We start from the raw sequence: 24628 nt of genomic DNA, 5'->3' as shown, positions 1-24628 counted from the left end.
ATAGTGACATATTTTTTGCGTCACTTGTTTCGTCACAGAATCCACGTCATAGATTGTAATTAGTGATGAGCCTGCAAAATCGTCATAGAACAATCGACATTTTATGATAATTTCATTGTCGTCATAGAAGATAGGCTATTCTATGACATTTTTATTTGTCATGTAATGTGGTACTAAACATCATTATTGGCGCATATTTCTCCACTAAAATTTACACAATCGTTGTCTGTCTGTGACGAAAAAACGATATCGTCACGCAAAGCGTGATCACTGTGACATAATAGTTCATCATGAAATTTTATGTATCATCACTAAGGTACATGTATTGATTGATTGTGATGAAACACTTAGTCATCATGCAATATATGGTCTATGACAAAATATTTTGTCACGTAGTTGTGTCTATACCGTCACAGATATCGTAAGAATGGCAGCAACATATATTACAAAAAAATATGAACATTGTCTCAGCACAAGTCCCAAAATATTTCAAAAAAGAACATCACATGTCAAGTTTTCTCAGCACAGCTGTAAAATATAAGCATGTCTACATTATTGCCATCCTTGCAGTCATCTCATTACATCAAGTCGTAGGACCTTATAAATAATATACAACACATGTCAAGTTACTTCACCACACCTACAAAATATAAGTATATCTACATTGCCATGGATACAGTCATCATATACTTCAAAAGGTAACTTAATGTTCTATGAACCATGCATATTCATCAAGTAATTCAAAAGCAGCTACCTTGTAATGTAGTATTAGAAAGAAGATTAACCTGAACCTATGTTTGAGAATTGGCTTATGTAGTTCACGATGAGAGATTTGTACACAAACACGGTAAATTAGCAATATAAGAATTTCTTTATAGTTTAAAAAATAACGATGAGTACTAATGTATAAATATATTACTCTCTAAACTCATTCTTCACGAAATGATCATCGTAATAGAAAACTGGGTTCTTCACAACAAGCACTTTGGCTTTCTTGCACAACAAATTAGTACTACAAGTTTTTTATTCATCTTTATCCAAGACCTGAACAATGTTCTCCAACAGTTTAAACCATTCGAGACGCCTAACCATGCAAGGTCAAGTTCATTCCAAAATCTTATACACTATCAGCAAACCATTTTATCTCGAAACTAATCACAAAAAAATCTCCTACTAAACTCAGTCAAACATTTGGTAACCCTGCACATTATTGCTTCCAATCTGCATTCTGAAATCCTATACACTATTAACAAACCATTTTATCTTGAAACTAATCACACAAAATTTCCTGATAAACTCAGTTAAACATTTGGTAACCCTGCACATTACCGCTTCCAATATGACCAAGAATCAATGGAGCACAATTACACAACTAAGTTCATGAGTTGGATGATGGTAACTTACTTGCTTAAACATCTGCTCTCAAAGAGTTTTGATAAAATTGTTAGGCCCTGAAAAAAAAATGAGAAAACATTTAAGAGGCATACTACAAAAGCCATGAGGCCAAACCTTCAAACAATAACATTTATCATACAAGTGATCAGTACAGGCCAAACAGAAAAGAGAAGGTAAAGTGAAGTCAAATATCTAAATCTTTTTTCAAAATAAAGAATGAAGATAAAAAATGACAGGGAATATGACTACTACAGACCAGATACAGTTGTTCCCCAGTGCTTTTTTACGCCCTCAACAGCAGCAGCAATTGCTTTTCCTTTCTCACCTGCTCTTTCCATTCGTGCAATTGCATCATATAAGTATTTGGCTATGTCCAGCAGTGCAATGACCTCACCATTCTCCACAATAGGTAAATGCCTAAACTTACTTGAAATCAAATAAAACTTTTCAGAAAACATCAAGAAAGCTATAGATAAAATGCCCAAAAATTGTCTTAACAACACGACATCGACTCTGCGTGATGCCATCCTCCAACATGCCTCATGCACAGTTATGTGATTCAGTATTGTCAGTGCTTTGGACAATCTGAGCCTCTTCACAGTTCTCTCACCGGTCATTGACCTAACAATTATTATGTGAGCAGTGAAGTTCATATGGTTGGAGTAGATTTTAATCATTTGAAAGCAGCACCATCATTGACCAAGCAAAGTTTAACAGCAATCAATGTCATTTTGAGCCAAGCTTGCTTCTCAATGACATTTTGGAGCCAAACTTGCTTCTCAGTGAAATGTGTCTACCTTACGTAACCTAAATTCCAAAGTAAAAGCCGTGAATTCGCACATGGTTGTAACAGCTCAATGGGATTCATCACTTTCTATTGTGAATAAAAGGAATCATACCGTTAGACCGAATATTGATCAAAATCTCCTAACCTCCGTCAACTCCATAAAATCGAATTCAATAAAGGCTACATATGGAAGCCGCAAACAAAGCGAGGCCTAAAAGCTATTCCATGCTTTTGACCACAACCACACAACATCACGCAATCTAAGCATCCTAGTACTAACTACATCTAGCAACAAATGAACAAGGGGATGTGGCAAATCCTTACGATGAGTTGCCTCAGGAGACAGAGGCGGCATCGTCGTGGCCATGGCCATTCTCTGCGGGAGCCCCCTCCTCCTGGAGGTGGAGGACAAGGAGACGCTTCTCCTGCTGGAGACGTGCCCGCTACCCTCACCGCCCCGGATGGAAGGGGGGAAGCAAGGACCTCCAATCGGTGACAGAGCTGATCCGCAGCGGCGAGGGGTCCCTCCCTCAAACTCAGTGCTCCCACAAGATAAGGGGAAGGGAGACCAGAGACAGAATAGAAGGTCGTGGCGTGTGGCTAAAATTTTGGCCAATCAACTTTAGTAGAGAGCAGCAAAGGGCGGTGAGCCGTAGAGGGCACTGGCTGACCGGGTGAGGGAGGAGAGGATCAGGGGACCAGAGGAGGGAGAAGTACCAGAGTTGGACCCACGAAGGTCTACCGGCGATGACCTAGGAGGCTGAGCTTGGGCGGGAGGAAATTTCCCCCTCGCCCTTGTGCTCTCTGCTATAGGCGGCTGGTGAATGAGAAATTTGGGCTAGGGTTACAGTTTGGTACCAGTTATATAGGAGGCATGTTAGTGGGCTGGGCTGTAACACTGTAGTGGGCTCAAAATGACCCTGCTTGACTTGGACGACAAGAACTGGATGACTTGCGTATCGAGCGTAGCTCGGGTGGTCTACTTGCTATGAGTGAGAGGCTGGGTCGAGCGTTTGAGCCTGTCTCACGCACATCCGTGTAGAGGGGATGGATTTATTCTAGCCAGCGTTCGCAATTAGCTCAGGTTAGACTGGGGTACACACACATGCGTGTTCAGTGGTATGCGCGCTCCCGCGCACTGAAGGTCTCGTGCCTCCCAATTGCTTCTCTAACATATGTATGGATGCGCATACGTGTATACATGTGGTGTGAGTGTGAGGTGCGTGTGTTGTGTTCGCTCTCGTTGTACAAGCACAACAGGAGAAGATAAAAGATTCCAGTTCAATTCAAACTCTGTTTAATTCAGCTTGATAGATCTTGATTCAAACCAATATAGAAGATGGACACGGATAGGTGCAAAGTCTCTGATGGATCTTAGGTTTCCTTAATTATGTCATAGAGAGTCCTAGTCAGTTTATCGTTAGGGCTACAAATAGTTGAGTTCACGACCCCTGAATGGCATATCGTGTTTATTGCAAAACTCGGAATGCTTAACCACTCTATATAAATAGATTTATATATCGGTCTATCACTATCAATTTCTTATGAGCCGGTAGTGATGTAATGTCACTACCGGTTCGTATCATATACTGGTACTAAAAGGCCATTTGAAAAAAATCAACAGTAAAAATCCACTATCATTGCCGACTCTAGCCACAAGCTGACAGTGATAGTATCACTACCGGTTCGTGTTATAAGTCGGTAGTAAAACCTTGACTATCACTGTCGGCTCTAGCCACGAGCCGGCAGTGATACTATAACTGTCGGCTCGCGGTTAGAGTCGGCAATGACAGTGGATGACAGTTTATTTTATAAAATTCATAACTTTTTAATACAAAGTCGGATGGAGACAAACTTTATATCAAAACTGTAGCCATCGATGAGATCTATAACTTTATAGTTGGAATTTTTTTTTTCATCCGGTGTCGTTTAGATATCTAAATAATCATTTAAAGTTTCAGACAGAAGATGTCAAAAGTATTGCATATACTAATGATACCACTAGTACTTCTGTGGTGGAACGGTAAAGATGTATCGCGCGAGCTAAGAGTTTGTGAGTTCGAGTGCCACGAACCGTATGCGCACGTATTCCACGCATAAAATCGCGTGACTTGTGACGGCGCAGGCATGAGGGTTCCTCGGGTGAAAAAAATATATTTTTTTTCAGTTTTTCTAGCCAAAAAAATCGATATGTCATCCGACTATCACTGTCTGCTAAAACCTTCAACCGACAGTGATAGTCAGGGATTATCACTGTCCGTTGCCTACTATCGGTTCCAAAACTGACAGTGAAACTCTTTTATGGATCGGCAGTAAAAAAGTTTTTTTTAATAGTGAACGTGTCTAAGACAACCATAACATTTGTTCTTCCTATTGATTTGGCACAGCTGCAATAGAGAGGAATTGGATGTTTCTTATTAAGATCGTGTTTGCTTTTTCGGTTAGACCGAACCCAACGGCTTCCTTTCGCGGGGGAGATTTCCGTCGTGAAGGGATTCCCGTTCCCTTCAGCGCTCCAATGGTTTCCCTTCACGGTTCCTTTCACAATGGGATTCTTAGGGTCATTTACTTCAGGACGGGATTCTCTCTCATTTCCTTTCGCGATTCCCCTCGAAGGGAAGCTGTTGGAGATGAGAGGAAATAAAGAGAATGAGAACGGAAAAGGGAATCGGGAAAGGAACGAAATGAAGAGAATATGGTTGGAGATAGTCTTAGGAATTAAGGGTTTGATATCGTCAACTTATGGTCTCATGGATTGATTTGTAAAGTGTGTGGTTGGGCAGATTCAAAGAGACATAAATCTTTGCATTGATCTGGGTGATCGCTTATGGTTCGTCAGGTCTCATGATGTACCTTCGATCATACATCGAGAAGCTCTGACACCCCACAATTACTCTGTCACCCGTTCCCAGCTGCAAAATTAATCAAGCGCGTGAGACAAGATCGAGTCGTGAAAAGGCATTTTTTGGCTGCTGCATGCGACGCACCTGCTCTGCTGCAAATTTTCCCTAACCAACTAATCCCTCAAGTAAAAAATAAATAATATTTTGATTTTTTAGGTCTTCGCATGCAATTTTGACAACTATTTTTTATTAGAATATAGTTACAATATCTAATAAAAATATAATATTATGAAATTATTTTTTAAAACAAATCTACAAGTGCGATTTTTATGTTTTAAAACTAAATATTTTAAAAGCTATTGAATTTTGATCGGATCTTGATCAAAACATCAAGTATTTATGACAGGAGGGAGTACTACTACAAGCTAGTTAAACTCCTAGTGGCGGTTCTTGCAAACAGGGCAATTCAATATTGCTAGCTACTCTCCCTATTTTACAATGTTTATCAGTAGTCCACCTTATGCACTAACAAATGAAAATATTAAATAAATAAAAACAATGAGAAATGATCATCCATACCCTTGTTAAATGGCACGATGCAACCACTTTCGCTCTTTCAAAGCATTGAATTAAGAGGAGAGAGAGTAGAAACATTACAATAACTATTCTTGACTCTTCTGCAAGGACAAATATTTTGAACGGATTCTCCCGAGCACATGCGTGGACAAACATAGTGGAAGAATGGAGTTCTATATATTGCCGAAGGCGTGGTTGACTTAACTTGCATGCATTATATTATTTTCCACCATTGCCAAGGGCTCGATCGAAAGGAGTTTGCTCGTTGGTGCCGAGTAAGCGGACGTACGTGCGAACGACACAACCCACTGATCAATATCAGTGCTGATGCCCAGGTACATGAAAAAGAAGCTTCGTTCTTCAGCTGCTTCCGTTGTTAAGCTGCTTTACCACTGATCATGAGTTGTTTGTAGCATCGGTTTACCACTGATTATTGGCACGCATGTCATATCAGTTACTAATGATAATTTTTTAGTGTGTCAACTCTCTGATCACGTATTTTATTATACGTGTGAGCAGCAGGTCGACCACAGGTTGTTTGAGAGGGAAGACAAGCGCACATGCATGGTCATGTAGATTGCAACCTGGTCTTTCTCACTTATTCGTGCTACTAGTTCTGAATTGGCTCCGATCCCTACTTGCTCCATTCATCTGGATGATGCACCTATATTAGGTCTTATTTGTTTCCTCTTAAATTTTGAACTGTAAATTGTAGAAGTTCATCTTAAATACAGAATACGAATTATACTATAATTCAGATATATATTTACAGAATTTAATCATTTATTTACATAATCACAATTCATAATCTAGAATCCACGATCCAAAAATAAACAAACAGGACCTTAGTCGAGACCGCAACGTTTTTGTCGGTGGTGGAGGCACACGCGTGCACGTACTTGCTGCATGCATGCGTGCTTGGCGCTGGCGGTGGAAGCTACGGCCGGATTCGTCAGACAGAGCAAAAAGGCGCATATATAACTAAACAAAAAGCCAGTATGCCCGACAACTGGCTTTGCTTTTGTTTATGTTCTTTGACAGATGGAAAACTTAAAAAACTGGCCGGCTGCTGGAACTCCGCGGCATGTGACTCACTGACACGTCGAGGCAGGCAGGTAGGCATCGCCTCGACGGAAAATTTGGCTGCATATAGTCTAGCTACTGCTACGCAGCAAGTACAACCATGGCCTCAACCATGTCTTTTTTTATACTTGCACTAGTAGAGATAAGAAGCTTGTTTGCTCCACTACTGGCTGAGGGCACACGAGTGCACGTGGTAACACCCACGCATGGAGAGCCATGAGCAGATCCATCCCTCACGGACATATTCATTTACCCGTCAAACAGATTAAGTGATTGACACTTGTGCAATTGTGCTTCAAAACGCCAACATAGATAAGTACTTGGTAGACTGATTTATTTTTCTATCTACCAGTATGCTTGATTGTTTGCATACCAACAATAGGTGAATATGCTGAAAACGTCGAGTAGAGTTTTTCGTCCCCAAATATGACCACGAACAGATATTACGAAACATATACAACCCTGGTAAGATATTTACCATAAATAAATGGGTAATAGAATATAATCACCATCCCTAGTCACAACCCATATCCTTCTTACTTAGAGCATCTCCAACCGGCTCGATATCCTGCTCGCTATCGCTACTTATAGCGATCGATAAAAAAACTCGACTCCAACCGGCTCTATACTTCCCTCGCTCGCTATCTGGGGCTCGCCATCTTCTCCATTCGCTCGCTGCTTTTGGCGAATGGCAACGCACTCGCCATCTCTCGAAATGGACTATGACATGTGGACCGCCTCGCTCCAGAGAGCGTTCAGGCTCACAACGCCACTGTAGATTTTGATTGCAGCACAAATCAAAACAATGGCCTTTTGTTGCTCTAAAATTCTAAAAAAATTTGTACGTGTTTCATAATCCATGTGCAACTCATTTTAACTGGATTCACTTAAAAAGCTTGTGTAAAATTTAAACTAAAATTCTAAAAAAACTACTTTTATAACTTGTAACAATTGTTAGAGCTTCAAATAAATTCCCAAAAATCTAGAAAAAAATCACTAATATTTTTCTTATATTATGGACTAATTTTTAAAATTATTTCTAGCCCTAGATTATATGGTGAAAAAATGAGTTCCTTTTAAATACCTCATTTATATGCATTTTTATCATTTCATGTGGTATTATTCTTTTAATTCATTTGAATTCAAACAAAACTCAAATATATACAAAATTTAGCTGTTGTAAATATAGTTGTTGTAAATATTTTTTATTTATAGGGTACAAATAAAATATAGATAAGTGGAATTTAGAGAGTGAGATTTAAAAAGTTGTTTGGAGTGCATAGAAAAATAAAAAGATAATCTTTTAAAGAGACTCTCTATATAAAAATATAGGAAGTGAAATTTAGAGAGTTGGTTGGAGATGCTTTTAAATCGTTGCATCCAAGTGGCCGCCTACTCGCTACAATTCATCTATTAATTCCTACGTGCTGCATGCTTAGTTAGCGCGCCGGTGATGCCGACGGGCGTGCGTTCTCCAGCAGCCACTTCCCGATGGTTGGCCGCCGGCCGCCCGCCGTAACCACCGGTTTTTCCTTAGTTTTCTGCAGTGGCCGGCCGATCTCTATTGAGCCCATGCGCTGCATGTCTACTCCCTATATATGCGTATATATTAGTACTGCGACGCGGCCGAACCACCGGCTCCTCGATCCGGCGATGCGGTGACGAACGACGAAGCGGCCCGGCCGCCGGGCGATAAAATTCTGAGAACGTGCGACGTGCGCATGCTCTGGCCTCACTGGCCTTCTTCTCGAGCAGCACGCACGCACGTGGTGTTGACTGTTGAGGTTTGTACGCGAACATTTAAATGAGCACCAGTAAAATTATACTCAACTAACTGAGAAACTTAGATGAACACTTATTTTTTTCACATGACCGATGCGCCATGATGCATGTCACGGTAGTTTTTTTTTCTAATTATAAGCTGATGCACACTATATGCATCTATGAGTATGTTCTTATCATATATCACTAGTAATATCATTAAAAACACTTATAATAGTTAGTTACGAGTCCACATCATACATAAACATAAAAGTAACAAAGATAATTTTGTAGCTGCTAGGTGATCTCACATCTTCGATCGCCAAATCACCGTGGAATTCAATCAATGTTTCTAACGTTGACATGAGTTGAGTTGTTTAAAAGGGACGATTCTAATTACTCCATCCATTAAAAAATTTAAGACATATTTATTTTAAAAAATCATAAAAATAAACTTTAACCGGTAGTTCCTCTTATAATTTATTGTTAGTTGCTATAAAATCAATATAGTTTTAATACTTTGAGATAAAAAAATATATTGGAACAAATTTTGTGTACTTAAATACTACCTCCATTTGCTTTTATTTATCACCACCTTTTACTGTAGCAAATTTGACGTCCATTTTCCTGAAATGATTTATAGATATTTGAAAATATACAATACTAATAAAGTTTGTTTCATGATGAATCTAATAATATAATTTTTTAATTATCTACAAATCTTTTTAAAAAAACAGATGATCTAATTTACTACAGTAAAATATGGTGATAAGTAAAAACAAACAGAGGTAGTATGTATATAATTTGACTAGTTACTTATCAAAACCCATGGACTGGAGCAGGACTGCTGTTCGGGCTCATAAGATCTGACGACGTGTCGCCAGATCACCAACGCTGACGCACGTCTCCGCATGATTGCGGTGCAGGCGCTGCGCTGGACGTGACTGGATCTGGACCCGTCGTCCTCTTGCGTACGCGATAGACGGCGGAGTTGCAGCTACAGCCTACCTACATGCGTCTGCGTGCAAGCGAAGCGCCATTGCCAGCAAGACCAACCTACCACGTGCAGCTACTGGCTACAGCATTTACTCCCTGTAGTTTGGAAATACTGGACGTTTTAGTCCTGATATCAGGTAACAGTGCTTATTTTCTATTTTATCCATATTAAATATTTCATCCATTTCAAAATAAATGATGTTTTAGCCTTTTATACTAGATTCAAAATACACGATGCTCTATAATTTGAAGGTATTTTAGCTTAAGTTTTCTAATCTTATCCCTTTAATTTCCTATCTAATGTAATTCTTATTTTCCACATAATAAATAATATTAAAAAAGGTTAGATTATCGTTTTATTTCTCACCTTTGTATTTGCACTCAAATTTAAAATGACACTTCCTCCGATTGCAAATTTATGTCGTTTTAGACTTGTGCACAAGAATTAAGAAAGTAGATCAAATGACTTTGTTGCCCTTTATTTATTTTGTATTGGAAAAGATAACTCATTCATTTGTGAGAGTAGTAGCATTTATTAACAAAAGAGAAAAAAGTGCATATAAGTTCGAGAATGACTTATATTTAGAAAATAGTTGAGCAGGCTAAAACAACCTACATTTACAATCAGAAGGAGTATCTATTATGAAAACGGAGGCAGTAGGTCGAATTACTAGCATGAGTCAATAAATTGTTTAGTCTAAGTGGTTTGGGGTCATCCCCTAAGACTATTGCCAAGCGTTTACCTTCACGGCACAGATTCCCGTCGTGAAGGGATTTTCGTTCTCTTCAACGCTACAACGGTTTCCCTTCACGATTTCTGACACGAAGGGATTCCCAAGTTCATTCCCTGCTGAACAGGATTCTCTCTCATTTTCCTTTACGATTCCCCTCGAAGTGAAGCTGTTGAAGATGAGAGAAAATAAAGAGAATGAGAACGGGGAAGAGAATCGTAAAGAGAACGAAATGAATAGAATATAGTTGAAGATGGTCTAAGACTACTCCCAACGGTTTCCCTTCGGGGACGAAAATCCCATCGTGAAGGAATTTTCGTTCCATTTAGCGCTCCAACGGTTTCCCTTCACGGTTCTCTTCAAGACGAGATTTCTAAGGTCATTCACTTCAGGATGAGATTCTCTCTCATTTCCTTCACGATTCCACTCGAAGAGAAGCTGTTGAAGATGAGAGAAAACAAAAGAAATAGGAACAGGGAAAGGAATCGGGAAGAGAACGAAACGAAGAAAATATGGTTGGAGATGAACTAACACACGGTTTGAGTCTTGCTACTCACATTTGATCTCTTTTTTCGCTTTTCTTTTCTTGTGGCCAGTGACCACGCCGGCAACGCTTCCGCTACCGCGCCGCTTACAAATAAATGCCGCTGTTGTGCACTACACGCTCGCTCCATTGCATCGATTTTTTTCCCTCCACACATCAGAGGGAGCGATGCCACTAGAGATGGATTTGAAATCCCAACAATCACCGCATGCATAGATCACAGAGGCCGATTGGGAAAGAAGAGGGCATTAACTGCATGTAGCTTTGGAAAAGACTAGTTTTTTGCTCGTGCTTTTGCACGCGGCGGGAAATGTGATGGTACGTGGGACGCTGCGGGGCGCCGCGTGCGGGGAGGGTGCTACGCGCGTGGAGGCACGGGACGTGGGCCATGCGAGAGATGCGAGCGTGCGGAACGGATGGACGGCAGACCACGCACAACGATGGAAAATTAGCAAAAGTTTTAAGTAGGAGAGAAAGAAGTGATTAACCGCACTAATACCAGGGACAAAAGAGTCCAAATCCTCTCTTAATTCACTCAACGTCAAGTATTTACATGCACCTCCTAAAATGCTCCAAGGTCAAGTATTTCCAAACTGGATGGAGTAGCTGCACAGGCGAAGCTAGGTAGAGGTAGGGTGATGCACTGACATCAATGTAAATCAAAATTTTAGTAGTAATTATCTTACTTTGATTATATGTATATTATATGCCGTGAAGGATTGCTGGCTGAACTGAACTGGCCCATGTTGCGTCCGATATCAAGTGGCTGAACTGAACTGGCCACCAACTTTTCAAGATTTGTTTTCTGATGAAACTTGAAGCCACGAAGTATGAAATATGAATGTATGATGGATGGTTCCAAGTTTGAATACCTGAAAGAAATGGGCTGCATTTGATATGAACTGTCGATATGAGCCCATCAGTTGCATGAAATAAAATGTTATTACGCCCGTGGTAGTACACACGATGAAGGACCAGACATTTTGAGTCGGGCTTGTTAGAAGCTCGAAGCAGCTCGGCTAGATCTTTGTGCCTGTGGCAAAGCAAATGGACTTGGGCCAAATAAAAGCAGGGGTCTTCCTTCAATGAAGGCCGTTCATAGTTATTACCACCGCATTAACGATTTTTTAATAAATTTTAAATTTTAAATTGTAAATGTATGTGTTTATTTTGAAATATTTTAAGTTTAAACCCATGTCACATGTTGGAAGGACGATACGCTTTGATAAGTTTATAAATAAAAAAATTATGTTACAAAGCTTTAAAATTTAAAACACTATCAAAATAGTTATTTTTTTTAAATGATGTAGAGCATGCTATCGTCTAGTTCTTAAAAAAATTAACTCAAATAATTACTTGTAGAATAAGAAAAAAATTAAACTAAATTTGCAATTTTTCAAAATGAATGCATATATTTGACATTTTCTTATGAAAAATACTATCTATTTATCGATAGATTTCTTGGCAAGAAATATGTCGAATTTCTCACCTAGGATCCGCTTAGAGATTCATGCATCATTCTTCTCTGGTGGGCTCTCATCATCTCTGGCTAGTCCATTGTCTTCTTTTACGAGCTCGACATCTCCAGCGAGGTTTAGGTTTAGCGTTAGGGTTCAGGATTGGGGGGGGGGGGAGGGATTTGTGAGCCTTCAACTCTAGACGATGGCCGGAGAGCTTGTAGACCCTTCGGTGGTGGCGGCCGGCGGGCAGGACAGTGGGGGGCGTCATCTGCTGTGGTGGTGATGGATGGTGGTTGGGCCGGCAATGGTGGTTGGGCATCAAGATTAAAGTGGTTAGTGGCGATGATGGTGACGCAGTCGGAGCCGATCGGAGAGGCGATGGCAGCGGGGGAGCGTGGGGAGAGAGAGGGGAGGAAGGGAGGAGGGGAGGAAGGGAGGAGGGGAGAGGACGAGTGACAGAGGAGGGAGTGATAGGGGAGGTGGGCAGGCAGTGCCAGAGCCAGGGCGGGGAGGTATTATGAGAGTGGATGAGGTTCGGACGGAGTGGACAATTGGAAAAGCTCACGGAGGCTGTTTGAGCTCATCCGACGGCTCAAAATTCAATAGATTTAGGTTATCCAAATCTGTTAACATGCATCTAGATATTCCCTAGTTTTATATAAATAAAAAAAATTCTAGCATTAGCAAGCATTTTATCAGCAGCGGTGAAATCCACGAACTTTTTTACAGTTTCAGTTACGCAACCACTCACTCTCACACCCAAAATGCCCAATTCGATCATCATCTTCCTCCTCTCCGTCGCCGCCCTCTCCGGGCAGGACCCCTGCGCGGGCCGCTGGAGCCACATCCGGCGCTTGCCCCCTGTCAGGACATTGTGAAGCAGCTGAAATTTTCAGTTTCGTCAGACAACGGAAGTTCGGACATTCAGACTTGTTCAGTTCTCCAGACCATGCCGAAGTGATATGAATCATGCAGGACCGTCCGATGGAGAATCGTTGACGCAGAATGAGCTGGAGTTACTGTGGGAACTTAACTGTTGTTTGCCTGTTTACTTCCAGTTAATGAATTGTTACCTGTTTTTTTTTCCGTTATGTAATTCTGGACCAAATGCTTATGACCGGAGTGGTCTAGAAGGAAAAAAAGGGGAGAGGAATATTCCCTAGTTATCGTCTCGTAGCTTAGGATTCGTTCTTCTTGTGTGTTCATCGACGCCACCAAGATAGTCATCAAATTCCACTAAATTCACCAATTCCGTCAGGATTTCTCCCTCTGCAAGGTGAGGTCCTGACACAGGTATCAGAGCCCAGGCTCTTCCTCGGACAAATCAGCTGGTGATTCGCTGAAGACACAGGTTGGGGTGGCTGCTTGCAGTCCGCTCTGTAAAATCCCGACGTCAGAGGCGCATCCAGGCCGGAGGTGGCGGGAGAGTCATCTGAGGCTTGTAGCAAGGAATCGGTCCGAGCTGATCTCAGTGACTGGTTGATGGCAAAGACGCGAGCCCAGAAACTGCAGATCGGTATGGGTTCAGGTGAAGAAGAAACTATGACGCAGGAAATCGTGCAGATTAAGGAGGATATCACGGAACTCAAAACTATGAAGGTTGAGATGCATTCACTGAAGGGGGAATTATCTGAGATCAAGAGGATTTTGATGGCTATAGGATCTGGAATTACTCCTGGTGGAGATGCAAATGCAGAGAAAGGTGGTCAGTGCAGTTCTATGACTAATACTGCAACGAACGCTAAGAATGAGGTGAGTTCTACTCCTCTAGCGCATACATCTGCAATACCTGCACCCGATGAGGTTAACATGAGTGGAGGAGGTGTTAGTTCTAGGTTTAATTCCGGTGATGTGAGATGTAAGTCTGTGATGGTGACCAATAGCATGGGGCCTCTTTATACTCATTCAGTTAATCCGACAATATTTCTATCATCTGGATTAGGAAATAGATATGACTACTTAGCAAAGGAGGGTGGTTTGGTCAGCTTTAATCCTTATGGGATTGACCAAGGTGTCTTAGCGGGGGGGCAGTAAGGCACATAAGACTATAGAGATGGAACCATGGGGAGGAGATCCTGTCCGGGCATTTACACACCCAACTGACAAAAATTTGCAATTACATGCTAACAAGAGCTCCTTGCCATATGCTGAAGCTGTCCTGCGTGGACCAAAGTTGGAATTGCCATTGTTCAGTGGTGAACAACCTTTGAGTTGGATTAGACAGTGTGAGAAATTCTTTGAAATCACAGGAACACCTTATAATCAATGGGTGAATCTGGCCACTGCACATCTTGTAGGAAGGGCTGATTTATGGTACAATGGGTTAGGAGTACCATGGCACTGTATTACATGGAATCAGTTGTGTCGGATGGTTGTTGATAGGTTTACTGAGATGGGCGCCCATGAAGCAGTATCCAAATTCCAGAGTTTGCAGCAATTGGGATCAGTAACCAGTTATATTGACAAGTTTGAGGAATGCATGGCATTCCTAAAAAGGGATCACCCATATCTGCAGGAAGCTTACTTTTTGAGCTATTTTATTGGAGGGTTGAAGCCAATAATCAAACATCAGTTGATATGCTATCAACCTAGAAGTATCTTGGAGGCATTTTGGTATTCTAAACACATTGAACAAGCTACAACAGCCAAAAGAACTTATCCTGTGAACCAGCCCAACAGCACAAACAAGCCAGGCATCAAACAAAATACTCCAAGGGAAGCTGCTCACCAGTCAACCAGCCAGGATAAAAACAAGTGTTGGTTTTGCCAAGAGCCCTGGACGCCCTAACATAATTGTAGGGTGAGGAAAAAGCTGATGGCATTGGCCCTAGATGAAGGGAGTGAGTCTGCTGTTAGAGACAAACTCATGGCTCTTGCAATGAATGAAGAAGGACAAGTCGAAGGAGAGAACCCTAAAGAAAACTCTTCTGAGGTGGGGTTTGCTACTGCACCTGGTAGTCCTCACAAGCCAGTACAAGCAGAAGTCCCTGAGGAACTGATGCAAATTTCATTGAATGCTGTGACTGGCACAGCTGGACTCATGACCTTTTCTTTGTTAGTGAACATTGGTAATAGGAAGGCTGTTGCTCTTGTAGACAGTGGAAGCACAAATTCATTCATGGACTACGAATTTGCCATTAAGTATGGGTTCAAGCTGAGCTATGTAACAGCTAAGAAGGTAACTGTAGCTGGAGGGGGAGAGTTGGTCACAGATGCTATAGTTCAGGATCAATTGTACAGCATCAATGGTGAAAAGTTTTGCAAGACTTTCAGATTGTTGAAGCTCAAAAGTTATGACCTCATCTTAGGAGGGGACTGGATATATGAGTACAACCCTATAGAATTGGATTTACAAAGAAGGCTTTTATCCATAACAAAGGGAGGAAGGAAATTCTTAATCCCTGATCATACTGTTCCTTGGAACAAATGGGTGATCAATGCCAAAAGGTTGCAGAAGATGGTGAGAAAAGGAGTATTAGGGTATGTAATTCAAGCTAAGATCATACAAGATGCAAATACTGAACTAGATTCAGAAATTCCCAAGGAAGTTGAAGAATTGCTCAAGCATTACCCTGAAATATTTGAGGAGCCCAGTGGTTTACCCCCAAAGAGGAGTTGTGATCATGCTATACCACTAAAGCCTGATGTTGTACCTCCTAATCTGAGGCCATACCGAGTACCACATCAACAAAGAAATGCAATGGAAGATATTATCAAACAGCTGCTGAAATCAGATGAAATTAGGCCAAGTGTCAGTCCATATTCATCTCCTGCTGTTATGGTGAGAAAAAAAGATGGATCTTGGAGAATGTGTGTTGATTACAGGCATCTGAACTCATTGACAATTAAGAATAAATTCCATATGCCTGTGATAGATGATATTCTAAATGAATTACATGGAGCCACTATATTTTCCAAGATTGATCTGAGGTCTGGATTCCACCAAATCAGGATTGTAGAGACTGGCATACCTAAGACTGCTTTTAGAACCCATTTGGGCCATTATGAGTACACAGTTATACCCTTTGGCTTAACTAATGCCCCTGCCACCTTTCAGTCGTTGATGAACCAGGTATTTTCTGAACAAATTGGTAAATTTGTGCTGGTTTTCTTCGATGATATACTTGTTTATAGCAAGAGTATGGAAGAGCATATTGTACATCTGAAATTGGTCTTGGAGATACTAAAGAGGGAGCAGTTATATGCCAAGCTCAACAAATGTACTTTTTCTCAAAAACAAGTAGAGTACTTAGGCCACATTATCACTGGTGAGGGAGTATCAACTAACCCTAGAAAAATCTGTGATGTCTTGCATTGGCCAAAACCAGAAAATGTCACACAACTCAAAGGATTTCTTGGGCTGACAGGGTACTACAGGCGATTTGTAAAAGATTATGGCAAAATCTGCAGGCCCTTCTTTGATTTATTGAAAAAAGATGCTTTTGACTGGAAGGAGGTCCATACTGAAGTTTTTGAAAACCTAAAGAGAATCATGACAACTTGTCCAGTTCTAGCTTTGCCAGATTTTACACAGCCTTTTATTTTGGAGACAGATGCTAGTGGGACAGGACTGGGTGCTGTCCTTATGCAATCTGGAAAACCCATTGCTTACTTCATCAAGACCCTTAGTAATAGAGCAATGGCTAAATCTGTTTATGAGAAGGAAGCTTTGGCAATCATAGAAGCTCTGAAAAAATGGAGACACTATCTATTGGGGAACCCTGTCATTATAAGGGCTGATCAAGAGAGCTTGAAATACATCTCTACACAAAAACTTACTGAAAGCATCCAACATAAATTGTCTCTCAAACTGATGGAATATGATTACAAGGTTGAATATAGAAGGGGAAAAGAGAATCTTGTTGCAGATGCTTTGTCCAGGAAGTCATCATCAGAGTGCAGTCCAGAATGCTATTCAATTACTACTGTCCAGCCAGATTGGGTGCAAGATATTAAAGATAGTTATAATGGAGATAACAAGTATCAATTGGTTATAGAAAGGCTGAATGATGAACCTGACCCATTGGGGATTTATTCAGTTACTGCTGGTCTGTTGAGGTACAAGGGAAGGATTTATGTTGGTCAAGGAAATGATGTTAGAAAAGATATACTTAAATCTTATCATGCATCTGCAATGGGAGGACATTCTGGCAGAAGAGCCACCTACCACAGGATAAAAAAATTGTTCTATTGGCCAAAATTGAAGTATGATGTCCAACAGCTAATCAAAGAATGTCTAAATTGTCAGATCACCAAGTCAGAAAATGTACACATGCTTGGGCTGTTGAATCCATTGGAAGTGCCAGATATGGCATGGACTCATGTGAGTATGGACTTCATTGAGGGGCTTCCTAAAGTGAGAGGGAAGGATGTTATACTTGTGGTTGTGGATATGTATACTAAGTATGCACATTTTATAGCAATATCACATCCCTATACAGTCCAGCAGATTGTCCAAGTCTTCATGGATCAAGTTTTCAGGCTGCATGGGTTCCCACTGGTGATCATATCTGATAGGGATAGAATCTTCACTAGCAAGTTATACCAAGAAGTATTCAAGTTTGTTGGTGTGACCCTTAGATTGAGCACTGCGTACCACCCTCAGACAGATGGGCAAACCGAGAGGGTTAACCAATGTCTCGAGAATTATCTTAGAAGCATGACTTTTCAAGATCCAAAAGATTGGTTGAAGTGGTTGACTATGGCAGAATGGTGGTATAACACATCCTTCCACACTTCTCTGGGCACAACTCCTTTTCAGGCATTATCTATTCCCTGCAATGTATCAGAAGAAGCAAGAGTTACTGTGGAAGAGAAAGAGGAAATGTTGAGGAATTTGAAGGAAAACCTGACTAAAGCTCAATCGAGGATGAAGCACTTTGCTGACCAAAGGAGATCTGAGAGAGAATTCAGTGAAGGAGATATGGTATATCTCAAGTTACAACCCTACAGGATGAATGCTTTTGGCTTGAGAGGTGCTATCAAGTTAAGATCCAAGTACTACGGACCTTTCAGAGTCTTAAAGAGAATTGGGCAAGTAGCTTATGAACTGTTGTTGCCTGAAGGCTCCAATTTTCATCCTGTTTTTCATGTTAGTCAGCTGAAAAGACATCTGAGTGCTTATGCAATTCCTTTGCCTAACTTGCCATTGGTGACAGCAGAGGGTAAAATAAAAAATGAACCTTTTGCAGTATTGGACAGGAGGATTGTGCCAAGGGATAATGTAGCGGTGGTGCAATGGCTAGTTCATTGGGTCAACATGTCTGCCGAAGAGGCTACCTGGGAGGATGCAAGCTTTATTCATAAGACATTTCCAAAATTTCATCCCTGAGGACATGGATGATCTCAAGAAGGGGGAATTGTCAGGACACTGTGAAGCAGCTGAAATTTTCAGTTTCGTCAGACAACGGAAGTTCGGACATTCAGACTTGTTCAGTTCTCCAGACCATGCCGAAGTGATATGAATCATGCAGGACCGTCCGATGGAGAATCGTTGACGCAGAATGAGCTGGAGTTACTGTGGGAACTTAACTGTTGTTTGCCTGTTTACTTCCAGTTAATGAACTGTTACCTGTTTTTTTTTTCGTTATGTAATTCTGGACCAAATGCTTATGACCGGAGTGGTCTAGAAGGAAAAAAAAAAGGGAAGAGGAATATTCCCTAGTTATCGTCTCGTAGCTTAGGATTCGTTCTTCCTGTGTGTTCATCGACGCCACCAAGATAGTCATCAAATTCCACTAAATTCACCAATTCCGTCAGGATTTCTCCCTCTGCAAGGTGAGGTCCTGACACCCCTGCGCCTCAACACGGACCTTCTCCGCCACTGCGGCAGCGCCGCCGCCTTCCCGCTGTCCGACCCGTTCGCGGCGGCCACCTCGGCCCCGCCCTGCGAGTCGCTAGCCAACCACGGCCTCGGCCTGCGCACGCGCAGCCGGTCCTGGTACCGCACCGACACGCGGCTCCTGGAGGCCTTCTTCCACCGCCGCGTCCTGGAGCGGGACTGCCTCCCCGACGATCCGGCCCACGCCGACGTGGTGTTCGTGCCCTACTACGCGGCCCTGGACGCGCTTCCTTACGTCCTCGACCCCGTGCTCCTCGACGCCCCCGCGCGACACGGCGCGGCGCTGGCGGAGTTCCTGGCGCGGGACCAGCCGCGAATCCTGTCACGCCGCTGCGGAGGATACGGAGGCGCACGCGCGCGCTGGAGGACGGCCGGCCGGAGAGGATATACGCGCAGGAGGACGACAGCGTCGAGGCGTAGGATCAGGAGAATGTTCTTGGTGACATCCTCTTCGGTTGCGGCAGGACATTTTGGTGTTGTGAAGAAGTTTATTCATTGCAAGCTTCCACTTTATTAGAGAGTGTGTACATTTGCTGTTTTGTAAGGAGATGAGATTTGTCTCCTCGGAGACATCCAGTAATAAAATTGGAACATACATAAAAGATTAGCATGCCTCTGAGCAAGCACGACACGCACAAATGACAGTTTTGTTCCTGGTAATGGTACCAATTTTTTATGGGTTTGTGGTGTTGTTTTGTGTTTTGTACTATGGGAGCTTTTGCGGTGACAGTAGCAGGATAGATCATAGACGAAAATTTCGGTTTGATTCGAATAGTAAGAGAGATGAAACAAGATCATGCTTCATCTGCTTGTGTAATCGCCGGTTTGTTAATTTGCCGAAGAGCAGAAAGGTGTTAGGCCAGCTAATTCAGTGCTACAATACTTTACGGTACTGTTCACATAGGCTGACAATGGGTCTGGAGCAGAAAAATACCGTCAGGTTACTGTAGCAGTACTGTTTATAGAGGCTAACTTCGAGACCGGAGAGAGAAAAAGAGAGTAAAAAGGTAGGAAATGTAGTAATTGCTAGAGATAAAAAAAATAAAGGATACTATAATAATAATATGGGATGTTGTAATAGTATTTTTAAGAATAAAAATTTGAGATAACCGCTGAAGATGTCTTAATTATATATTCAATAACCGAGAAATCTTTGATAACGAAGGCACCAGGCAGGTAGAATAGTACCCTGCCACGGCACAGACCCGGGCTCGATTCCCGGCTTGTGCATTTTTTTGACTTCTATTTTGCCCCCAATGAACATTACGAAATAAGATGAATAAAGTGCTGGCCCAGCATATATGTCCTTTCCAGAGTTGAAATTGTCATTTGCTCTGTAATACTTATTCTAATGATGGCCGTACTCTCACAGATCAATAAAATGAATTTGGAGATGAGAATCATGAGACAGATTTTACAAGTACTTATTGAAATCTTCATGTGCGTCAGCCACTAGATGATCGTCATCCCACTTGTCGCGGTAACTCTCAGGACGGGCCACCTTGTTCCTCGCATTGGCAGCATACATCAGCTTCCTCCATTCTTCAATCGGTGGGTGGCCGCATTGCTCCGCGAGCCAATCGCCATACTCGAACTGCGTGTAAAGCATGCTTGTCAAGGGAAATTCAATCGTATCTGTTGTGATGTCAACGTGGCTAATTGACATACATCTTCAGGTTACCTGATAGTTTGAAAAATTGTGAGTGTATCTCTTAGGCCATCCGCATGTTTCCAGTTTCGCATAGAAAGCTTTTACATCCTCCATCATTTCTTCTTTTGACGGAAGCTCGATCCGTCCTGATAGAACACCAGCAACCCACTTGCTTTGTAGTTCAAACAGCGGAAAAGGTATAACCTGGATGGAGCAGAGGCTGGAAGGTTTCAGGTCTTAGAACATTGCAAGGTAAGTTAGAAGTGCATCTAAACTGATGGGCAGCAATCTGCACCCAAACTGACCTTCCACTGCAATCCGATGAAGGAAAGTTGAGGAGCCACTTCCGGTGGGAAAACATGCTTGTACAGTGGGTCGACACAGTTATCATCCACAGTGATGGTGCTGTCATTTCCAAGGAATGGGAAGTCATACAGGTAGCTAGCAACATACAAAAGCAGGGGCACATGATTAGCTTCACTCAAAGATGCATGCTTTGTGTAAGAAACGGGATTGCATGGATGCTGCAAGTCTCTATACCCAGTGCAGTGCATGATGACATCAGCTTTGATTGAGCTGCCATCCTGGAACACTACGTTGCCATTGTCCTGTGCACGGTTGAGCTGCAGCTCGAACATTAGTTTCGCAACAATAAAAAATGTGGTAGCTCTTCAATGGATAAAGACACCATATTCTGACTCGCCAGGGGAAAAGGTCGTTTACCATGGAGTGAAGCCACAGATTATCGTAGCCAGGCTGCTTCTCACAGGTGGAAGCTGGTACCGATCTATCTGCAATATGGACCTCCTTCGCGATGTTTGAGATGTCTCTTGAAATGTCAAATGCACTTGCTGAGGCCCCGATTATGATCACTACCTATCGATGCAACGCATACTCTTAGTTAAGCATGGAGATGTATAATGGGAGTAGACATCACTGAGAAAAAACACAGACTTGATCAAGAAATGGCTCCGGCACACGGTAATTGTGGCTATGCATCTGCTGTCCAGGCCAAGCATCTACCCCTGTCAAGTTTTGAAGCTTAGAATTGGTAACTGAAGCCATTAACCATCTGGAATTCAAGTGGCTGGAAAGTGTTATAGATTTCTATCGCCCTCCTGGATGATCAGTTCCCAACATTGTAATTGGACGCCGTGGATTAAAAGATTATGCAGTTCCTCCATTTTAGGAGTTCAAAATTACGCGATCACAAGCTGTGTAGCGCCGAAATTACCGGGAATGACGGCGATGCGTGGCTCCGTGTAGTGCCCATTGCAAACTACAACGGCGTCGTACACCTCCTCCTCGCCACTCCCCTTCTCCCCGAGCTTCCTCGACGTCACCGCCCAGCTCCCGCCGGGGTCCCTCCTCACGCTCACCACCTCCGTCTCGAACCGGACGAGCCGGTGCAGATCGAACCGCCGCGCGAAGGCCTCCAGGTACCGGAGCACCTCCTCGTGCCCGGGGAACCTGCGGGGGTCGGCGGAGCCGGGCGCCGCGGCGGAGAAGGGGAAGTCGAGGAAGCCCATGGTTTCGCGGGGCAGGTTGGTGCGGAGCGAGGCGTAGAGGCTGGAGTGCGTGGCCGCGGCGCCGAGCGGGTCGGCAGCTGAGGCGGGGGGCGTGTAGAGCCAGGTGCCGCCCACTGCCGCGGCGCGCTCGAAGACGACGGGGGCGTGTCCCTCTCGGCGGAGCTCCCGCGCTGCCGCCAGTCCCGCCGCGCCTGCGCCGATGACGGCGAGGCGGAGGGAGGCCGACGGCATTGGATGGGTGGGGGGCGGGGGGCGGGGAGTGGAGACTGGAGAGTCGTGTGGAGATGGGAGTTCCGAATCGTTTTTATGTGTGTGTTTAGGGGCGTTGTGTTTGATCACGTTTCTGGTGGATTTTTTATTTTTATATTGTAAATAAAAATAGTAAATATAAGTATTCGTTTTGAAAAATTGTGACATTTAATTTACCAGAGTGTATTCGTTAATCGTGTGACACGTATGCCCCATTATTGATCAGACCCGTAGATGCTAAGGCCTCGTTGGTCTCACCCCACTGCTCTTTCATCTTCCTTGCGTGGGTACTATTGTTTCTGTCTCTCACAACGTATAAACTACTATATTGTAGTTATATTTTTATCTGTAGCACCATCCCTATTATTTCAATATCTGAGATCTCACGTCCCTTTTGAAATGAAATCCTCTTAAATCTCTCTCTCATAAAGGGGAATCGCCCCCCAAAACCCTCTCTCCATCTCTCTGAATCCCCCACATCTCTCTCCTGAATAAGAATCGCCCCCACATCTCTCTCTATAAGGGGAATCGCCTCCAAATCTCCCGCTTGGCAAGCCTAAACATTTATCTTTCTAGTGATTTTGATTTTTCTACAGTGCAGTTTCCGATTTGTGTTCTATGGTGCTGATCTAAGCATGGAGAGCACTTAAAGGAAGGAGCTGGAGGCAAAATGAGTTTGCAGTTTTTTTATGATTTTTTTCTTTTCTTTATCTCATGAATCAATGTGGTGTCATGAATCAATGTGGTGATGTTTTTGTTTCTTGTTTCGTCAGTCGAATTTGCATCGAGCCATGTTTGTGGTGTGGTGTTTCTCTAGCGATGCTCCTCCAGTGCCTTGAACTTTTGAAGGTCTATGCAGCCATGCTTTCCCATTTCACAAAAAATGCTTCAAATTCATACAATTTTTATAAGTTTACTTGTAGATTGAAATAAATTTGCTCTCTAGACCATTTGGATTTGCTTGTAAACTTGAAACAAATAGGATTTCTGAGTTGGCATAAATTGGAACAACTTTACTCTATGAATTCCTACGGATATTTGCTTGTTAATTGAAACAAATTTGCTATCTGAGTTGTATGGTGATGAGGACATACTTTTCACGGATACACGTATGTCTCCTACCACACAACACACTGAATATGTGATAGAAGGATCAATAACGCGAGTACGAGCACGCCAACTTAATCATTAGGTGAACTTGTTTCTAGGACTGCCCACAAATATTTACAAGAATGGATTACTATTTAACTATTGTGACAATTTTATTGTCCTTAGGAACCAGGGAGAAGAATCACACAAGCCCAAGTATATAAGTGGAGGCAAGTTCAATTCGGATTCGGCCCTCCTGACAGCAGCAAATGATAAAGGCCATAACTATTGATTCCGAAGGATTCTCGGGGCCCATGAGTACTTGATGGAAAGATAATTTTGTCTACTTTCAGATGGATCCGGCCTCATCTCGATATTCCTCCTGAGCTATCCGAAATCGTTAAAGAGAGTCGCGTCTGTTTTCCTGTCTGAATCAAACTTGGATCTTGTATTAGAGTCCAATTCGGCTTCCTGTGTTTTGGTCAAAACTTCTCCTCTTCTATCTCATAAATAGACATCGTGTCTTGATTGTGCGGGATGATGGTGATTTGGATGAAGATACATATGCTATGCTTGCAGGTGACCATGCAGGGAGTGGAGATGGTCATGATCAAGACGAAGAGCACATTGGTGCTGAAGATGCGGACCGCTATGAGAGCCTCATTGTGTAGCGTGTGTTGAGTGCACAAATGGAGAAGGTGGAACAAAATCAACGTCATACTTTGTTTCACACTAAGTGTGTGATCAAGGAACTTTCATGTCGCATCATAATTGATGGGGGAAGCTGCAACAATTTAGCAAGCTCCGAGATGGTTGAAAAGCTTGCATTGAACACCAAACCGCACCCGTAGCTATATCTGTAATTTTTACAAAATAGACACATATATTTGCAATTTGTTTATTTAAAAATATAAAAAAAACATTTCTGATCACGTCACGCGTGGATGAGTTTTTTATATTTTTTATCATTAATATTTAAATAAATAGATCTCTGATGATAATATTTACACAAATAGACGCCTACAGCCGTTTGAAAGGCACGCAGCCCTTTCAGACAGCGGTAAGGATGACAATGTGGCACCGAAGACCCTTA

At 42.4% G+C, this 24628-nt stretch overlaps 1 protein-coding gene and 1 pseudogene across 2 annotated transcripts; one reads left to right on the top strand and one right to left on the bottom strand.

Annotated features, from left to right (window-relative positions):
• The first annotated feature begins 19574 nt into the window (after nucleotides 1-19574).
• LOC133904174 (U6 spliceosomal RNA) lies at nucleotides 19575-19692 on the top strand (annotated as a pseudogene).
• Nucleotides 19693-20293: 601 nt separating this feature from the next.
• Nucleotides 20294-22464, bottom strand: LOC133903737 (flavin-containing monooxygenase FMO GS-OX-like 3). Of its 2 annotated transcripts, none has more exons than XM_062345180.1 (7): nucleotides 21903-22464; nucleotides 21623-21693; nucleotides 21392-21544; nucleotides 21209-21291; nucleotides 20974-21109; nucleotides 20699-20872; nucleotides 20294-20611 (listed from the first exon to the last, which is right to left on the bottom strand). In XM_062345180.1, exons 1-7 carry the CDS (start codon nucleotides 22426-22428, stop codon nucleotides 20432-20434), a joined length of 1323 nt encoding a protein of 440 aa, XP_062201164.1. In that variant the 5' UTR covers nucleotides 22429-22464; the 3' UTR covers nucleotides 20294-20431. The 2 variants fall into 2 exon arrangements, with proteins under 2 accessions (XP_062201164.1, XP_062201165.1); XM_062345181.1 differs by having other exon boundaries at nucleotides 21209-21276.
• Between the last annotated feature and the right edge of the window lie 2164 nt (nucleotides 22465-24628).

Source organism: Phragmites australis, chromosome 21 (assembly GCF_958298935.1).
Source record: "Phragmites australis chromosome 21, lpPhrAust1.1, whole genome shotgun sequence".
In the NCBI taxonomy this organism is placed as follows: Eukaryota; Viridiplantae; Streptophyta; class Magnoliopsida; order Poales; family Poaceae; genus Phragmites; species Phragmites australis.
This window is presented reverse-complemented; position numbering and strand designations above follow the sequence as displayed.